This window comes from Cherax quadricarinatus, chromosome 25, assembly GCF_038502225.1.
Source record: "Cherax quadricarinatus isolate ZL_2023a chromosome 25, ASM3850222v1, whole genome shotgun sequence".
Lineage (NCBI taxonomy): Eukaryota > Metazoa > Arthropoda > Malacostraca > Decapoda > Parastacidae > Cherax > Cherax quadricarinatus.
Window position 1 is genome coordinate 37142230 of NC_091316.1, and position 21941 is coordinate 37164170.

The window sequence follows — 21941 nt, forward strand, 5'->3', positions numbered from 1 at the left end:
CCAAAATTTATGAAATAGGTAATGATTTGAAATACCCAAGAAACGTAATTGATAAATCTTTTAAAATTGCTAGAAATACTTTTTACAATCCAAAAAGGGACAACCAGCCTTATTCAACTAAAAATATGTTGGTTCTCCCTTACCATGAAAACTTGGTTGATATGCCTTCTCTTCTTAAGACTTTTAATATCAAAGTTGTATTTAAAAATCTTGATACAGTAAAAAAAACTTTTGATAAAGAATTCCCCCCAAAATGCTGACGGATGTTATTAGGGTCAAACTGGTAAAAATCTCGAACTAAGATTAAAACAACATAAACATAGCATTAGAACTGGACAAGATTCCAATACTCTATTTATTCATGTGAGAGATTATAACCATCCAATTGATTTTCAAAAAGTTGAGAAAGTTGTATCATGCAAGTCCATGGTCGACAGGAATATAATTGAATCTTGTTTCATAAAAAGCAGTTTTGACAATAATATGAATATTTCCTTTGGTTTATATAAATTAGATCCATGTATAATTAATAGAATTTGGGAAGAATTTAATAATACATTGGACAAAAAATAAATTTTAAAATTCCTAATTCTTGGGTAGAATATTTTGTTGGTGGGTTGTGTGAAGGACCTGTCTAGTTGGGCCAGCAGGCCTGCTGCAGTGTTCCCTTTCTTATGAGTCGCGCATCAGGTGTTGCTTTGTTGTGGGATGTGATAGTGAGGTGTGGGCTAGACCCTTTATATGCTTCCTCCTTCAGAGTGCAGGCACTGTACTTCCCATCTCCAGGACTCAAGTCCGGCCTGCCGGTTTCCCTGAATCCCTTCATAAATGTTACTTCGGTCACACTCCAACAGCACGTCAAGTATTAAAAACCATTTGTCTCCATTCACTCCTATCACACACGCTCACGCATGCGTGCTGGAAGTCCAAGACCCTCGCACACAAAACCTCCTTTAACCCCTCCCTCCAACCTTTCCTAGGCAGACCCCTACCCCGCCTTCCTTCCACTACAGACTGATACACTCTTGAAGTCATTCTGTTTCGCTCCATTCTCTCTACATGTCCAAACCACCTCAACAACCCTTCCTCAGCCCTCTGGACAACAGTTTTGGTAATCCCACACCTCCTCCTAACTTCCAAACTACGAATTCTCTGCATTATATTCACACCACACATTGCCCTCAGACATGACATCTCCACTGCCTCCAGCCTTCTCCTCGCTGTAACATTCATCTCCCATGCTTCACACCCATATAAGAGCGTTGGTAAAACTATACTCTCATACATTCCCCTCTTTGCCTCCATGGACAAAGTTCTTTGTCCTCATCAATTCTATGATTCACCTCATCCTTCATAGACCCATCCGCTGACACGTCCACTACCAAATATCTGAATACATTCACCTCCTCCATACTCTCTCCCTCCAATCTGATATCCAATCTTTCATCACCCAATCTTTTTGTTATACTCATAACCTTACTCTTTCCTTTATTCACTATTAATTTTCTTCTTTTGCATACCCTACCAAATTCATCCACCAACCTCTGCAACTTCTCTTCAGAATCTCCCAAGAGCACAGTGTCATCAGCAAAGAGCAACTGTGACAACTCTCACTTTATGTGTGATTCTTTATCTTTTAACTCCACGCCTCTTGCCAAGACCATCGCATTTATTTCTCTTACAACCCCATCCATAAATATATTAAACTACCACGGTGACATCACACATCTTTGTCTAAATCCTACTTTTACTGGGAAATAATTTCCCTCTTTCTTACATACTCTAACTTGAGCCTCACTATCCTCGTAAAAACTCTTCACTGCTTTCAGTAACCTACCTCCTACACCATACACATGCAACATCTGCCACATTGCCCCCCTCTCCACCCTGTCATATGCCTTTTCCAAATCTATAAATGCCACAAAGACCTCTTTAGCCTTATCTAAATACTGTTCACTTACATGTTTCACTGTAAACACCTGGTCCACACACCCCCTACCTTTCCTAAAGCCTCCTTGTTCATCTGCTATCCTATTCTCCGTCTTACTCTTAATTCTTTCAATAATAACTCTACCATACACTTTACCAGGTATACTCAACAGACTTATCCCCCTATAATTTTTGCACTCTCTTTTGTCCCCTTTGCCTTTATACAAAGGAACTATGCATGCTCTCTGCCAATCCGTAGGTACCTTACCCTCTTCCATACATTTATTAAATAATTGCACCAACCACTCCAAAACCATATCCCCAAATGCTTTTAACATTTCTACCTTTATCCCATCAATCCCAGCTGCCTTACCCCCTTTCATTTTACCTACTGCCTCACGAACTTCCCCCACACTCACAACTTGCTCTTCCTCACTCCTACAAGTTGTTATTCCTCCTTGCCTTATACACGAAATCACAGCTTCCCTATCTTCATCAATATTTAACAATTCCTCAAAATATTCCCTCCATCTTCCCAATACCTCTAACTCTCCATTTAATAACTCTCCTCTCCTATTTTTAACTGACAAATCCATTTGTTCTCTAGGCTTCCTTAACTTGTTAATCTCACTCCAAAACTTTTTCTTATTTTCAATAAAATTGGTTGATAACATCTCACACACTCTCTCATTTGCTCTCTTTTTACATTGCTTCACCACTCTCTTAACCTCTCTCTTTTTCTCCATATACTCTTCCCTCTTTGTATCACTTCTACTTTGTAAAAACTTCTCATTTGCTAACTTTTTCACCCTTACTACTCTCTTTACACCATCATTCCACCAATCGCTCCTCTTCCCTCCCGCACCCACTTTCCTGTAACCACAAACTTCTGCTGAACACTCTAACACTACGTTTTTAAACCTACCCCATACCTCTTCGACCCCATTGCCTATGCTCTCATTAGCCCATCTATCCTCCAATAGCTGTTTATATCTTACCCTAACTGCCTCCTCTTTTAGTTTATAAACCTTCACCTCTCTCTTCCCTGATGCTTCTATTCTCATTGTATCCCATCTACCTTTTACTCTCAGTGTAGCTACAACTAGAAAGTGATCTGATATATCTTTGGCCCCTCTATAAACATGTACATCCTGAAGTCTACATAATCCAACAAACTACTGTCATTTCGCCCTACATCATATCTTGTATACTTATTTATCCTCTTTTTCTTAAAATATTACCTATAATATATATATATATATATATATATATATATATATATATATATATATATATATATATATATATATATATATATATATATATATATATATATATATATATATATATATTAGAGAGTTAGAGCAAAGGAAGGGGTAGCAGTAATGTTGAATGATCAGTTATGGAAGGAGAAAAGAGAATATGAATGTGTAAATGCAAGAATTATGTGGATTAAAGTAAAGGTTGGATGCGAGAAGTGGGTCCTAATAAGCGTGTATGCACCTGGAGAAGAGAGGAATGCAGAGGAGAGAGAGAGATTTTGGGAGATGTTAAGTGAATGTATAGGAGCCTTTGAACCAAGTGAGAGAGTAATTGTGGTAGGGGACCTGAATGCTAAAGTATGAGAAACTTTTAGAGAGGGTGTGGTAGGTAAGTTTGGGGTGCCAGGTGTAAATGATAATGAGAGCCCTTTGATTGAACTTTGTATAGAAAAAGGTTTAGTTATAGGTAATACATATTTTAAGAAAAAGAGGATAAATAAGCATACAAGATATGATGTAGGGCGAAATGACAGTAGTTTGTTGGATTATGTATTGGTAGATAAAAGACTGTTGAGTAGACTTCAGGATGTACATGTTTATAGAGGGGCCACAGATATATCAGATCACTTTCTAGTTGTAGCTACACTGAGAGTAAAAGGTAGATGGGATACAAGGAGAATAGAAGCATCAGGGAAGAGAGAGGTGAAGGTTTATAAACTAAAAGAGGAGGCAGTTAGGGAAAGATATAAACAGCTATTGGAGGATAGATGGGCTAATGAGAGCATAGGCAGTGGGGTCGAAGAGGTATGGGGTAGGTTTAAAAATGTAGTGTTAGAGTGTTCAGCAGAAGTTTGTGGTTACAGGAAAGTGGGTGCGGGAGGGAAGAGGAGCGATTGGTGGAATGATGATATAAAGAGAGTAGTAAGGGAGAAAAAGTTAGCATATGAGAAGTTTTTACAAAGTAGAAGTGATGCAAGGAGGGAAGAGTATATGGAGAAAAAGAGAGAGGTTAAAACTTTGTATAGAAAGGGGTTTAGTTATAGGTAATACATATTTTAAGAAAAAGAGGATAAATAAGCATACAAGATATGATGTAGGTCGAAATGACAGTAGTTTGTGGGCTTATGTATTGGTAGATAAAAGATTGTTGAGTAGACTTCAGGATGTACATGTTTATAGAGGGGCCACAGATATATCAGATCACTTTCTAGTTGTAGCTACACTGAGAGTAAAAGGAAGATAGGATACAAGGAGAATAGAAGCATCAGGGAAGAGAGAGGTGCAGGTTTATAAACTAAAAGAGGAGGCAGTTAGGGAAAGATATAAACAGCTATTGGAGGATAGATGGGCTAATGAGAGCATAGGCAGTGGGGTCGAAGAGGTATGGGGTAGGTTTAAAAATGTAGTGTTAGAGTGTTCAGCAGAAGTTTGTGGTTACAGGAAGGTGGGTGCGGGAGGGATGAGGAGCGATTGGTGGAATGATGATATAAAGAGAGTAGTAAGGGAGAAAAAGTTAGCATATGAGAAGTTTTTACGAAGTAGAAGTGATGTAAGGAGGGAAGAGTATATGGAGAAAAAGAGAGAGGTTAAGAGAGTGGTGAAGCAATGTAAAAAGAGAGCAAATGAGAGAGTGGGTGAAATGTTATCAACAAATTTTGTTGAAAATAAGGAAAAGTTTTGGAGTGAGATTAACAAGTTAAGAAAGCCTAGAGAACAAATGGATTTGTCAGTTAAAAATAGGAGAGGAGAGTTATTAAATGGAGAGTTAGAGGTATTGGGAAGATGGAGGGAATATTTTGAGGAATTGTTAAATGTTGATGAAGATAGGGAAGATGTGATTTCGTGTATAGGGCAAGGAGGAATAACATCTTGTAGGAGTGAGGAAGAGCCAGTTGTGAGTGTGGGGGAAGTTCGTGAGGCAGAAGGTAAAATGAAAGGGGGTAAGGCAGCCGGGATTGATGGGATAAAGATAGAAATGTTAAAAGCAGGTGGGGATATAGTTTTGGAGTGGTTGGTGCAATTATTTAATAAATGTATGGAAGAGGGTAAGGTACCTACGGATTGGCAGAGAGCATGCATAGTTCCTTTGTATAAAGGCAAAGGGGACAAAAGAGAGTGCAAAAATTATAGGGGTATAAGTCTGTTGAGTATACCTGGTAAAGTGTATGGTAGAGGTATTATTGAAAGAATTAAAAGTAAGACTGAGAATAGGATAGCAGATGAACAAGGAGGCTTTAGGAAAGGTAGGGGGTGTGTGGACCAGGTGTTTACAGTGAAACATATAAGTAAACAGTATTTAGATAAGGCTAAAGAGGTCTTTGTGGCATTTATGGATTTGGAAAAGGCGTATGACAGGGTGGATAGGGGGGCAATGTGGCAGATGTTGCAGGTGTATGGTGTAGGAGATAGGTTACTGAAAGCAGTGAAGAGTTTTTACGAGGATAGTGAGGCTCAAGTTAGAGTACATAGGAAAGAGGGAAATTATTTTCCAGTAAAAGTAGGCCTTAGACAAGGATGTGTGATGTCACCGTGGTTGTTTAATATATTTATAGATGGGGATGTAAGAGAAGTAAATGCGAGGGTCTTGACAAGAGGCGTGGAGTTAAAAGATAAAGAATCACACATAAAGTGGGAGTTGTCACAGTTGCTCTTTGCTGATGACACTGTGCTCTTGGGAGATTCTGAAGAGAAGTTGCAGAGATTGGTGGATGAATTTGGTAGGGTGTGAAAAAGAAGAAAATTAAAAGTGAATACAGGAAAGAGTAAGGTTATGAGGATAACAAAAATATTAGGTGATGAAAGATTGGATATCAGATTGGAGGGAGAGAGTATGGAGGAGGTGAATGTATTCAGATATTTGGGAGTGGACGTATCAGCGGATGGGTCTATGAAGGATGAGGTGAATCACAGAATTGATGAGGGGAAAAGGGTGAGTGGTGCACTTAGGAGTCTGTGGAGACAAAGAACTTTGTCCTTGGAGGCAAAGAGGGGAATGTATGAGAGTATAGTTTTACCAACACTCTTATATGGGTGTGAAGCATGGGTGATGAATGTTGCAGCGAGGAGAAGTGCTGGAGGCAGTGGAGATGTCATGTCTGAGGGCAATGTGTGGTGTGAATATAATGCAGAGAATTCGTAGTTTGGAAGTTAGGAGGAGGTGCGGGATTACCAAAACTGTTGTCCAGAGGGCTGAGGAAGGGTTGTTGAGGTGGTTCGGACATGTAGAGAGAATGGAGCGAAACAGAATGACTTCAAGAGTGTATCAGTCTGTAGTGGAAGGAAGGCGGGGTAGGGGTCGGCCTAGGAAGGGTTGGAGGGAGGGGGTAAAGGAGGTTTTGTGTGCGAGGGGCTTGGACTTCCAGCAGGCGTGCGTGAGCGTGTTTGATAGGAGTGAATGGAGACAAATGGTTTTTAATACTTGACGTGCTGTTGGAGTGTGAGCAAAGTAACATTTATGAAGGGGTTCAGGGAAACCGGCAGGCCGGACTTGAGTCCTGGAGATGGGAAGTACAGTGCCTGCACTCTGAAGGAGGGGTGTTAATGTTGCAGTTTAAAAACTGTAGTGTAAAGCACCCTTCTGGCAAGACAGTGATGGAGTGAATGATGGTGAAAGTTTTTCTTTTTCTGGCCACCCTGCCTTGGTGGGAATCGGCCAGTGTGATAATAAATAAATAAATAAATAAATAAATAAATATATATATATATATATATATATATATATATATATATATATATATATATATATATATATATATATATATATATATATATATATCGTGCCGAATAGATAAAACTTTCTATTTTGGCTTAAATAGCATCGCACGTCCTGCCGAATAAGGCAAGCGAAAATTTTTGTGTGTAATAATTTCGTTAAATTTATTCTGAACATTACGAAAAAAAATATATTTCATTGTGATTGTTTATTAAATTATTGAAAACTTATGTAAAATATGTTTAGTTGGGTTAAGCTAAATTAAACTGTGTTAACTTAAGGTTAGGTAAGTTTTCCAAGGGTCTTTTGGAACAAGATTATTATTTTTTTCATTAACCAAAATTAATTTAATTCCAGTTGCAATATTATAAGTTAGATATGAATTAATATAGCTTTAATACTTTGGTAATAAAGTTTAGTAATGAATTATTCCAGCTAGGATATCTGGGTTAGTTTTGAATTGTTCCAGCTACCAAAGCAACATGTCAAAAACACCAACAAAAAAGTCCTTTTTCGAAAATTTGACAGTCTTGTATGACATTTGGGAAAATAAAAGGAGCGGGACAGCTGGAGCTGTTACCCCTGTTGCTGTTTTGGAAGACAGTGCCCGTAAAGCTACAGAAATGAAAGACAGGGCGCTAGATGGAGACAGTGATGCTAGCACTGTTGTAGCAGGAAAAGAGCAAGACATAAATGATCCAGAAATACAGGAGTAACAAAATAACATTTACGAAGGGATCCAGGGGAACCAGTTAGCCAGACTTGAGTCCTGGAGATGCGAGGTGCTGGACCTGCACTTTGAAGGAGGAGTCGGGATATCTGCAGTTCACAACTGTAGTATTAGCGCCTCTCTAGCAAGACTGTGGCGGATTAATGACAAGTTCGGCATAATTCGCACAAATTTTGACGTAAAATGTCGTTATATTGAATAAAAAAAAAATTTCTTTATATATCATTACTGTGCATATGTGAAGTTTATTTAAAATACTTAGATACTTAAATATTAATTTTATCATAATAAAAATATGAATTAAACAAGTTTTGTTCTAAATAATAAATTTATTTCTGTGTAAACAGTGATGCTGAAACATCACATTCTCACAGTGACATAAATGCTTGGTAAAACGTAAACATTTGTTCCATAACATACAAGTCTTATGAACTTAATTCTCAACAGCAACAGCTTGAGCCTCAGGACATTCTTTTTCATACATTTCACTATTCATTCTGTTTAACATTTCCCTAGTTACTCTGAGTCCGTAAAAACTCTCACCAGTTGGGAAGCATTCTACAGAATTAAGGAATAGCCTGATGAGAGGCTATTATTTAATTTTGTTTTCAAGTGTTTACAGTTGCGCTTGAATATTGTAGGTAAAACAAAATGAGCATCAAAATCTATTGGGTCATCATCCCCACTATTTGCATCGGTCACTTTAATCCAAAAGGAAGTTATACTTGAATCATATCTGAGTATGTCGCTGTTTCTTAGCTTCCGCCATTCTCTGTCTAGAACTTGAACATTACGTAATGTTACTAGTGAGGGAAATGAAGCCATTAGTGCAGCAATTGACTCCACAGATTTACTCATGACAACCTGATGATTCAGGGCCTCGAGGGATTTAAAAGTAGAACCAGCAAACGGAAATCTTCAACATATCTGACTTGCTCCTTCGATGTAAAGTATTTGGCACCGCTGACGAATAACTTTCACGACTTTTGATGGAAATATTTGCTGAGTGAGTGATTCCCCAGTAGTAGCTCCAGGGTAGATGGATGAAAGTTCCTTTAACTTATGAAAATTCTTATATTTGTATTTATTATTGGTGTCTTTGCTTCGTAAATAAAATCAGGGTAACACTCAAGCGAGGTTCTGATAGACAGTGACACTGATTTATGTAATGTATGAACCAGAGGACGCTCTGACTGCATTTTATTGTTCAAATTGTTGAAGATAAGGAGAACAAAATCTAAATACCTTAGATACAGCTTTATGAAGGGATTATTGAGTTCCTGCTGGATTATTTCACATAGAGGAGCCTCTCACTGAGGACAGCTCCTGAAAGTAGAGCTTGAATGTGTCGTTCTACTCAAGCAACCTTGAAGCAACCACGTGTAATGATAAATGAGTGGTTTGAGTGTGGCAGTTTGTGGGGTTTAATATTGACAAATGATTGAAATACTTTGAAAATCCCAGTGCGTTTTTGACTGAAGTAAAAATAGCTGAATGCAACAAGGGCAAAATCTCCTACACCTTGACGTAGAGTTGCATGTGCAAAAGAAGCACAGAGAGGAAAAAAAAGTCATATACAGTTCATTATAAAAAGTTATGGTAGCTCCTTATTCAACTAAGATGACAGCGAATTACGAACCCTTAACATTGAATCTGCACCATCAACGTCCCAAATCTTGTCAAGTAAAAGGACACAAGTGCAACTAATGTGACATTTATTGTGGCAACGTTTCGCTCTCCAGGAGCTTTATCAAGCCATTACGAACAATACATGGACACAGAGGGTATATAAAGGCTCAAAGTGAGGTGCAATGTCACATTAGTTGCACCTGTGTCCTTTTACTTTACATATTGTCGGTAATTCTACCAACTTTATTACAGTCCCAAATCTTCTTTGTAAGGAATATGATTGCTAGTAAAGAATTTGGTAAGAGTATCATATAAATCAGTGGCATAAGCATCTTGTTCAGGAATCAGCCCTAGGTATCAATCTTCTTCAATCTGATCAGCCACTATAGTTTGAGCTGCCAGGCACAAATGTTAGGTACATCCCTCATCAGTGTCTCATCAATATTAAGTGAATATTTCGAATTTTGCAACTTCTGTAATAGTTTGGCAGAACTTTGCTAAACCAATAACATTACTGATAACTTATATAATTTGACTGCATATATTCTTCAAATTCTTTTCACTATCAGAATCTGGCCAAATTGCTGAGGTGAGTTTAGGAATGTGTTCACCTGTTCTTATTGATAAATCATGATCACATATAAATGCTGCCAATCGAAGTTTACTTTCTTTTATCATTCCTTTTACTTCTATCACGTACATAAGGCATGTTAAGCACAGGTTGTATTTTCTTTTCTTTGCAGCAAAAGTTGTATTTGTTTGCAACATAGGTTGCATTTTCTTTGGAAGACACGTATTTTCTTTGGAAAACAGGTTGTATTTCTTTGCAGCACAGGTTGTACTTTATTGGCAATACAGTATTGAATACGATTTTATTTCCAACTTATTGTCTACTGCTGCAGCCGAATCATCCTCGCTCGAATCCTTAACTGAAGCTTTCACCTATGGGACAAAAGTGTTAAGAGAACACTGTACAAGATTAACTGGTTATCAGATATATTTAAAAACATTCAAAAATCTGTTTTTTATTATTCATGTAGCACTGAAAGACTGATATGGTGCCAAGAAGCATAGCCATGGAGTAAGACTACTTGTGAAGAATTAAATTTGCTTGAAGCCTGTCTACCACAAGTCGTAAGTTAATATTGTTGACTCACCTGACACTGGTGGCTGTGTGTGCTGGTCAGAGTGGTTATCGACTCTCTCTGAACTGTGGTGTTAACACAATGAATGTGTAGAACCCATCATGGCGAGTGACTTGGGTCACTGCCAAGTTCTGTAGGCATTAGTTATGGCATTTGTTATGCTGAGCTGGCCCTCCCAGCCAGCATCACGGCACCAGGAACTGTTGATATGGTCACCACTGTGCCCACACTTGTTTCTTATTAGTGAATATGTATAAATGTTCCTGGTGTATATGATTAATACACACTGATTGCATAGGGATAGTCGAGAATGTATATGATCACAATGAATACTCATGTATTTTTTTCAAAAAGATATTCGAAATGGGATTAGTCGAAATCCTTACATATATTGCGAAATTTTGCATAGAATTCGCAAATTCAGGATCTGTTGCTAAATTTCAAATGTTATACAGAAATTTATGTATATCTGGCAACACTGAGTAACGGAAACTGATTTGGAAAAAACAAGCGCACTCCCTCTTTTATTTAAGAGCTTTTGTTTGGTCTACCATCCAAACTCAGGAAATTCTCCTGTTCCAGGAGTCAGCCAGTCAAAATTTCCTGATTAAACGCCAGCATAAAGTTTCAACAGAAGCTGTAATTTGATCTTAGTTGCTATGTAACTTCTCTGCCACATTCATACCCAAAAAATAAAGCCTATTATATGATGTAAATTATAACGCAAAATATTTAGAGAAACATAAGAGATGGAACAGATTTATTTTATTCTTGGTCATTTACATTTGTTAAAAGTTACTACAATAAAAAATAAATATTTAAATATATAAATAAATAAATGGTGCCAAATTATTCTTATATAAACTTGTAGAAATATGGTATTCTGGACCAGTTTGGGATTTTCAGCTAAATTATTGTGGGTTACTTGTAAATTGTTCCAGAAACAGTAATGTGAGAGAGCTATCAATTGTTCCAGTTAAGGTTCTGTGATTTGCTCATATTTGTAGTCACGATTTCGTGTGAGTTACATATCTTTTCAAGATATTGACGTGTGAGTTCGTTCTGAAATATTCTCTTTTGTATTATGGGCTAGTTCTGAAATGTTAGTGCAGTCGTTTGTGGACTATATGTGAGTTATTTCAGCTACGGAATTGTGATTTGTATTCTTCAGAGAATGGCTGATGCAAGGGCAGGTAATGAGGTACTTACGTGTAAATAGGTGTGCCTGAGTCATTGCTGTAAAACATTACAAGGACTGGGTGGTCGTCTTCCAAGGTCGTGGAGACATCACAGGGTAACAAGACTTCTCCTTCCATCACTGCTGTCACGTTCACCAGTGGACCTGGACACAAACAAACATTCCAGTTATCACTAAGATCACTAAAATCCTTCCATCAGGTAATTAAATTTATGATAGCTAACGTGTTGAAAGCATTTTAACAAGCGAATTTTAGCTAGGGTAAATTAAAATTTGATGTACCAGAGAATAAAAGACACATGTACTAGGATCTAAATTACGTAGTTAGGCAATACAGTCCTTTGATGAAATAGCAAATTTTAAACAGTTAAGAAAAAGTATGAAATTTTAAAATGTTTTTTTTTAATATAGACAATAGTAATGCAACAACGAAGAATATGTGTCAAGTAATTACAGCTTCAACTAATTTACTAAAACATAAACAAATGAATATGTTCATCGAATATATAATAGGAAAGAAAATCTGAATATGTAGTAAGAATATGTGGTAAGAATATGTGGTAAGAATTTGAATACTGAAAGTGACAAGCAGGATACAGTTACAGAGGCGAGAGAAATATATAGAAACTAGAGTGACATTCCTCGAAAAAATAGATAAAATTCCATCACGTTCACAGAGAATGAGAGAAATTTAGTTGATATAATATAGCAAATTTTGGGGGCAAATGTTAAAAGTTTAGAGAAAATTTATGGCATTTAATAAATGAAAAACGTAAGAGAAATGATTGAAAAGTTATTTCATTGTTTACAGACCACCGAAAATTTACTTCTCTCTGAATTTATTTAAGCACAGGCTGAGTTAACACCTGCCAAGCACAGGCTGAGTCCACACCTGCCAAGCACTGGGTCCACACCTGCCAAGCACTGGCTGAGTCAACACCTGCCAAGCACTGGCTGAGTCAACACCTCGCAAGCACTGGCTGAGTCAACACCTGCCAAGCACTGGCTGAGTCCACACCTGCCAAGCACTGGCTGAGTCCACACCTGCCAAGCACTGGCTGAGTCCACACCTGCCAAGCACTGGCTGAGTCCACACCTGCCAAGCACTGGCTGAGTCCACACCTGCCAAGCACTGGCTGAGTCAACACCTGCCAAGCACTGGCTGAGTCAACACCTCGCAAGCACTGGCTGAGTCAATACCTGCCAAGCACTGGCTGAGTCCACACCTGCCAAGCACTGGCTGAGTCAACACCTCGCAAGCACTGGCTGAGTCAACACTTCTCAAGCACTGACTGATTCAACACCTGCCAAGCACTGGCTAAGTCAACACATGCCAAGCACTGGCTGAGTCAACACATGCCAAGCACTTGTTGACTCAACACCTGCCAAGCACTTTCTGAGACAACACCTTCCAAGCACTCCCTGAGTCAACACCTGCCAAGCACTGCCTGAGTCAATACCTGCCAAACCCTTCCTGAGTCACCTGCCAAACACTGGCTGAGTCAACACCTGCCAAACACTGGCTGGGTCAACTCCTGCCAAGCACTGGCTGAATCAACACCTCCCAAGCACTGGTTGAGTCAACACCTGCCAAGCACTGGCTGAGTCAACACCTGCCAAGCACTGGCTGAGTCAACACCTGCCAAGCACTAGCTGAGTCAACAGCTGCCAAGCACTGGCTGAGTCAACGCCTGGCAAGCACTGGCTGAGTCAACACCTGCCAAGCACTGACTGATTCAACACCTGCCAAGCACTGGCTGAGTCAACACTTGCCAAGCACTGGCTGAGTCAACACCTGCCAAACTCTGGTTGAGTCAACACCTGCCAGGCACTGGCTGACTCAACACCTGCCAAGCATTGGCTAAGTCAACATCTGCCAAGCACTCTGGCTGAGTCAACACTTGCAAAGCACTGGCTAATTCAACATCTGCCAAGCACTGCTTGAGTGAGCACCTGCCAAGCACTGGTTGAGTCAACACCTGCCAAGCACTGGCTAAGTCAACACATGCCAAGCACTGGCTGAGTCAACACATGCCAAGCACTTGTTGACTCAACACCTGCCAAGCACTTTCTGAGACAACACCTTCCAAGCACTCCCTGAGTCAACACCTGCCAAGCACTGCCTGAGTCAATACCTGCCAAACCCTTCCTGAGTCACCTGCCAAACACTGGCTGAGTCAACACCTGCCAAACACTGGCTGGGTCAACTCCTGCCAAGCACTGGCTGAATCAACACCTCCCAAGCACTGGTTGAGTCAACACCTGCCAAGCACTGGCTGAGTCAACACCTGCCAAGCACTGGCTGAGTCAACACCTGCCAAGCACTAGCTGAGTCAACAGCTGCCAAGCACTGGCTGAGTCAACGCCTGGCAAGCACTGGCTGAGTCAACACCTGCCAAGCACTGACTGATTCAACACCTGCCAAGCACTGGCTGAGTCAACACTTGCCAAGCACTGGCTGAGTCAACACCTGCCAAACTCTGGTTGAGTCAACACCTGCCAGGCACTGGCTGAGTCAACACCTGCCAAGCATTGGCTAAGTCAACATCTGCCAAGCACTCTGGCTGAGTCAACACTTGCAAAGCACTGGCTAATTCAACATCTGCCAAGCACTGCTTGAGTGAGCACCTGCCAAGCACTGGTTGAGTCAACACCTGCCAAGCACTGGTTGAGTCAACACCTGCCAAGCACTGGCTGAGTCAACGCCTGCCAAGCACTGGCTGAGTCAACACCTGCCAAGCACTAGCTGAGTCAACAGCTGCCAAGCACTGGCTGAGTCAACGCCTGGCAAGCACTGGCTGAGTCAACACCTGCCAAGCACTGACTGATTCAACACCTGCCAAGCACTAGCTGAGTCAACACTTGCCAAGCACTGGCTGAGTCAACACCTGCCAAACTCTGGTTGAGTCAACACCTGCCAGGCACTGGCTGAGTCAACACCTGCCAAGCATTGGCTAAGTCAACATCTGCCAAGCACTCTGGCTGAGTCAACACTTGCAAAGCACTGGCTAATTCAACATCTGCCAAGCACTGCTTGAGTGAGCACCTGCCAAGCACTGGTTGAGTCAACACCTGCCAAGCACTGGCTGAGTCAACACCTGACAGGCACTGGCTGAGTCAACACCTGCCAAGCACTATCTGAATCAACACCTGCCAAACACTGGCTGAGTCAACACCTTTCAAACACTGGCTGAGTCAACACCTGCCAAGCATTGGCTGAGTCAACACATGCCAAGCAGTGGGTGACTCAACACCTGCCAAGCGCTGGCATAGTCAACACCTGTCAAGCACTGGCTGAGTCAACACCTGCCAAACACTGGTTGAGTAAACACCTGCCAAGCACTTGCTGAGTCAACACCTGCCAAGTACTGGCTGAGTCAACACCTACCAAGCACTGGCTGATTCAGCACCTGCCAAATACTGGCTGAATCAACACCTTCCAAGTACTGGCTGAGTCGACACCTGCCAAGCATTGGCTGAGTCAACACCTTCCAATCAGTGAATGAGTCAACACCTGCCAAGCACTGGCTTCGTCCACACCTGCCAAGCACTGGCTGAGTCAACACATGCCAAGCACTGGCTGAGTCAACACCTGCCAATCAGTGAATGAGTCAACACCTGCCAAGCACTGGCTTAGTCCACACCTGCCAAGCACTGGTTGAGTCAACACCTGCCTAGCACTAGCTGAGTCAACACATGTCAAGCACTGGCTGAGTCAACACCTGCCATGTAGACAGCTCTGTTGGTGACTTGATAAAGCTCACTGTGTGGGCGAAACGTTGTCAATAAAGGATCACATCATACTGCTTATATATATATATATATATATATATATATATATATATATATATATATATATATATATATATATATATATATATATATATATATATATATATATATATATATATATATATATATATATATATATATATATATATATATATATATATATATATATATATATATATATATATATATATCTAGTCTGTCTGGTATCAGTGAGATCATCAACTTGTTCAGATGACGTAACTGAGTCACGTTGCAATGAACAACGTTTATCATTATATAACAATGGTTATAAATGACCATAATTTTTAAAGGGGTGGACCGGTAAGCCAGCGGAAGGCCTCGGTCAGATGACCAAAAGCTCCAAAGGCGGGTCATCATCTGACTAAGACCCGCGTCAGGAAACATTGGTCCTGTTTCCTGACGAACCTTACCTAACCTAACGTTTATCAGAATCGGTAACAATTGTACGAGGAACACCTGGAGACCATTCTTTAGATCGTACATGAATGGGACACAATACCGACAAGATGTCGTAGAATCTGTATTGATAAAGCCAGTGGATGACGAAACGTCTACAATTAAAATACCCAGATGTCGCTGATGTGTCTAATTTTCATTCCTCACATCTGTGAAAATTCTTCTTAAATATCCCGAGATTTTGGCTGTATACTAGCGAGTTTTAAGACGAGATATTAACTTTGGTAACGGAGTATCGAGTCTCAACTTTAGCTTCGTACAATTATAAAATAAAGAGTTCCCAATTAAGTTCATTTTATTGGTGAATATTATTTAAAATTATATTAAATATGTAAATGATTACTGAGATAAAGGAAACACCGTTTTAAAACATTCGTAGCTAAATATATTTAATTTGACGAAGACAAACTTTGTGTCTACCACTGAGTGCAAACAAATTATAAAAGAAAGGACCTATTTAAATATTATGCAAAAATATACAATATTATATAATATGTAACCAAATTTTTAATTAAAATGCAAAAGAAGAAATGATATTCTGGCTAGCGAGCAGACACACACACACACACACACACATACACATACACACACACACACACACACACACACACACACACACACACACACACACACACACACACACACACACACACACACACACACACACACACACACACACACGTGAAGCAGTATCGCTAAATAGTGCTCCCAGGATTTAGCGTTCTAGTGGCTGTCCTAAGATATTATTAGCGGTCATCGTACGTGAGTGAATCAGTGAACATACCTACAAGAGTGTAATAGCTATCAAGAGTGCGAATAATGTGATAGGATCAAGAATTTTTCAATTTAAATTTGAATGAAATTTGAGTGAGGGAGGGTAGCACTCAGCTGATCAGGCTACTGGCCCCAGTGTTGACACAAAATATCCAAACAGTTAATTGGGTTAACGGTGTGATCTGAAATATTAACAAATACATATGTTGGTTGATTATAGCAGCAGTGTAGTGATAAGGTCATAAAAGAGTGATTAAGTAAATACTGAAAGTAAGAAAAATTAGTCAATCCCCAGCTGTTGGTGTTGTGAATGTAGCTAACATCATCAGACTTGTTATGACCATAATACTGTACTAAAGAAAAAAGAGGGAATACCAAGTCTTAAAAGAAAAAGAAAATAAAAACTTGAATGCATGATAAAGTTCCTGAAGGAGTTACAAAAGTGAAGGAGTTGATAGACGACCAGCAGGAACCTCCATTGTTGTGCAGACGACGTCACTTGCCTATTTGTGGTTAATTTTGGTTAGTGTCTAAAGTCTCAAGTGTCTCGCCCTGCTGGTTGTATGCTATACCATCTCTCTCTCCCTATTTCAGTATCAGGAGATAGATAGTGGTTAGTAAATTATCTAAATATCGCCAGGTAAACTCCAGAAGTTGTGTAGCCTAGTGAACCCCCCCCCCCCCCGTTTTTCTGAGGGACAAGCTAGTAAACAAGTACGCACATACAAACACACGTGTGCACCCATAATTATTGTTATAATAAACATTAGTATATAATAATAGGGAATTGAGTGAGAAAAAATAATCCTATAACCTTCAAAAAGTAAAGTAGCCTAGTGTGCGGAGATCTGGGCCGGGAGAGTACCGGTGAACCAACAACAATAACAAATAGTGTTAACGTAACCCCCCCCCCCTCTTTTTCAAAGAACACAGCTAGTAAACACACACACACACAAACACAAGTGTACGCAATTAATATTATATAGTATATATTAGTGCATATAATAAGGAATTGCTTGTGAAAATTTTTTTATAATCTTCAAAAGAGTAGCGTAGCCTAGTGTGCGACGCACACCCACACACACACACACACACACCCTCACACACACCCACACACACACCCTCACACACACCCACACACACACACCCACACACACACACACACACACACCCACCCCCACACACACACCCACACACACCCACACACACCCACACACCCACACCCACACACACCCACACACACCCACACACATACACACACCCACACACACCCACACACCCACACACACACACACACACCCACACACCCAACCACACACCCAACCACACACCCAACCACACACCCAACCACACACCCACCCAACCACACACCCACCCACCCACACCCACCCACCCACACACCCACCCACACACCCACCCACACACCCACCCACACACCCACCCACACAACCACCCACACACCCCCACACACACCCACACCCACACACACCCACACACCCACACACACCCACACACCCACACACCCACCCACACCCACCCACACACCCACCCACACACCCCCACACAAACCCACACACACACCCACACACACACCCACACACCCACACACACCCACACACACCCACACACACCCCCCCACCCCTCCCCACACACACACGAAACACACACACAACACACACAACACACACACACACACATATTGCCAGACACACATATACTCCCCCCCTCCCCCACCGACATCTCACTCCTTCACCTGATCCATCCCCTCCCTCTTTCACCCTCCCCCTCCCCACCTCTCCCTCACCCACTTACCCACTTGCTTCACTCTCCTTCCCACTCCCCCTCCCCACTACTCTCCTATATAGCCACAGTTCCTCCTCTACCTCCCCCCCCACACTCTGACATATACAATACTAACCTAACATACAGAATTACATAGGTTTCCCACTCTGAGGCAATCAGGATAAAACAAAAATGGGTTGCCAGAGAGCAACAAGAAAACCCAAGGGACAGGAGGAGGAAACTGCAAAGGAAGATTGGGCAGCAGAGCTCACAAAAAGGGAACAAGAATGGGAAAAGAAACTAGAAGAACTTAGCATGAGAATGGAAGAGAGGATAGACATGGAAAGCAGGAAGTGGGAGGTGAAAGTCAAAACAGCAGAGGCCAGGATACAGAGTTTAGAAGAGGAACTGGAAAATCTGAAACAGCCTAAAGAACTAAAGAACATTATGGGATTGACAACAGAGACCGCTACCTCAGCCACAAATAAGGGGACTGTAGGGAAAGGAGGAGCAAAACTGCATGTAGAAGCTCTATCAGTGGAGACTGTAGTAAATGAAAGAGCTAAGCTATATGTGGAGGCCCTAAAAGACCACAACAGAGCCCAGGGAAAGCCGAGATGGGAAAATGACAGGCCACTGAGCCCATGTACAGTAGCTAGTGAAACTGAAGAAAGGAAAGCTGCAATGGAGGAAATCAAATTGAATGAGGGGATACACAGGGATATGCAGTGGGAGAATGAAAGGGTGAGGTCAGTCTTTGTGTATGGGCTACAGGAAGTTGAAGGGGAAACATATGAAGCAAGAAAACAAGGGGAAAAAAAAGCAATTGAAAGCATCATGAAAGTAATCGGAGAAGACGACATGACCCAGCTGGAAAATTTTCGGAGAATAGGGGGGTTTGTAAAAAAAAGAAACCGGCCAGTGAAAGTGACCTTCAAGGCAGAATCGACTCGGAACAGGATACTGCAGGAAAAAGCACGATTAAGGGACATGCCGGGATACAGGAAGGTGTATCTCGACCGCGACAGAACACAAGACGAAAGGCGGAAACTGAGAGAGATGGTACAAAGGCGAAAGGAGGAAAGAGAGGGGATGGAGAAGACAGACAGGAGATCCCAGACACAGGAAGATCAAATACAACCTCCCTCACAGCTTCCTATAGAAGCCTCCCAACCAGGTCAACCCCAGTGCAGCCAAACACTCTAAACCACAACACCCATGCCATATCCAATGCCCCCACCCACTACATTACAAACTCCACCCCCACAGCAACCACCCATAGTTCCTTATCAGGTCTCCCACTTCCCCAACCCCAATACACCTCCCAGACCACAGTCTTAGAAAAGAAGTTGAAGGTATGGTATACAAATGCAGATGGAATAACAAATAAGTATGAGGAGTGGCACGAAAGAATCAAGGAGACATCCCCAGACATAATAGCACTCACAGAAACAAAACTCACCAGAATAATAACAGATTCAATCTTTCCACCCGGATATCAAATCTTCAGGAAAGACAGAGGGAGGAGAGGGGGAGGAGGAGTTGCACTGCTCATTAAAAGCCAGTGGGGTTTTGAGAAAATGGAAGGAATGGATGGCACGGGTGAAAGGGACTACTTAGTAGGAACAATCCAGTCTGAGGGACATAAGGTGATAATTGCAGTAATGTACAACCCACCACAGAACTGCAGGAGACCAAGAGAAGAATACGATGAAAGCAACAGAGCCATGGTCGACACACTAGCCGAGGTGGCCAGGAGAGCACACGTGGGGGGAGCAAAGTTACTAGTTATGGGTGATTTCAATCACAAGGAGATTGACTGGGAAAACCTGGAGCCCCATGGGGGTTCCGAAACATGGAGAGCCAAGATGATGGATGTAGTACTGGAAAACCTCATGCATCAACATGTTAGAGACACTACCAGAGAGAGAGGAGAAGATGAACCAGCAAGACTGGACCTTGTATTCACCTTGAGTAGTTCAGACATCGAGGATATCTTGTATGAAAGGCCCCTGGGAGCTAGTGATCATGTGGTTCTGTGCTTCGACTACATAGTTGAGCTCCAAGTGGAGAGAGTAGCAGGAATAGGATGGGAAAAACCAAACTACAAAAGGGGGAACTACTCAGGCATGAGGAACTTCCTTCAAAACATTCAGTGGGAGAGGGAACTGACAGGAAAACCAGTACAAGAAATGATGGACTATGTGGCAACAAAATGCAAGGAGGCAGAGGAGAGGTTTGTTCCCAAGGGAAACAGAAATAATGGGAAGAACAGAACGAGTCCTTGGTTCACCCAAAGGTGTAGGGAGGCAAAAACTAGGTGTACTAGAGAATGGAAAAGGTACAGAAGACAGAGAACTCAGGAAAATAAAGAGATTAGCCGAAGAGCCAGAAATGAATATGCACAGATAAGAAGGGAGGCTCAGCGACAATATGAAAATGACATAGCATCGAAAGTCAAGACTGACCCGAAGCTGTTGTACAGCCACATCAGGAGGAAAACAACAGTCAAGGACCAGGTAATCAGACTGAGGAAGGGTGATGGGGAATTCACAAGCAACGACCGAGAGGTATGTCAGGAGCTCAACACGAGATTTAAAGAAGTATTTACAGTGGAAACCAGTAGGACTCCAGGAAATCAGAACAGGGGGGTACACCAGCAAGTGCTGGATGAGGTACATATAACCAAGGAGGAAGTGAAGAAGCTGCTATGCGAACTTGACACCTCAAAGGCGGTGGGACCAGACAACATCTCTCCATGGGTCCTTAAAGAGGGAGCAGAGATATTGTGTGTGCCATTAACAAAGATCTTCAACACATCATTTGAAACTGGGCAACTCCCTGAGGTATGGAAGATGGCAAATGTAGTCCCAATTTTTAAAAAGGGAGACAGACATGAGGCACTAAACTACAGACCTGTATCACTAACGTGTATAGTATGCAAGGTCATGGAGAAGATCATCAGGAGGAGAGTGGTGGAGCACCTGGAAAGAAACAAGTGTATAATTGACAACCAGCATGGTTTCAGGGAAGGAAAATCCTGTGTCACAAATCTACTAGAGTTTTATGACAAGGTGACAGAAGTAAGACAAGAGAGAGAGGGGTGGATCGACTGCATTTTTTTGGACTGCAAAAAGGCCTTCGACACAGTTCCTCACAAGAGGTTACTGAAAAAGATAGAAGATCAGGCACACATAACAGGAAAGGCACTGCAATGGATCAGAGAATACCTGACAGGGAGGCAACAACGAGTCATGGTACGTGACGAGGTGTCAGAGTGGGCGCTTGTGACAAGCGGGGTTCCACAGGGGTCAGTCCTAGGACCTGTGCTGTTCTTGGTATATGTGAACGACATAACGGAAGGGATAGACTCAGAAGTGTCCTTGTTTGCAGATGATGTGAAGTTAATGAGAAGAATCAAATCGGATGAGGATCAGGCAGGACTACAAAGAGACCTGGACAGGCTGCAAGCCTGGTCCAGCAACTGGCTCCTTGAGTTTAACCCTGCCAA

The 21941-nt window shown here is 41.4% G+C and overlaps 1 protein-coding gene across 1 annotated transcript in view; it reads right to left on the reverse strand.

Annotated features, from left to right (window-relative positions):
* The window catches only part of LOC128689900 (nephrin-like), a 919379-nt gene that overhangs the window by 424635 nt on the left and 472803 nt on the right, over positions 1 to 21941 (reverse strand). The window contains exon 2 of the mRNA XM_070088696.1: positions 11617 to 11749. Coding sequence (XP_069944797.1) covers positions 11617 to 11749 — 133 coding nt within the window. The remainder of the gene's footprint in view (positions 1 to 11616; positions 11750 to 21941) is intronic.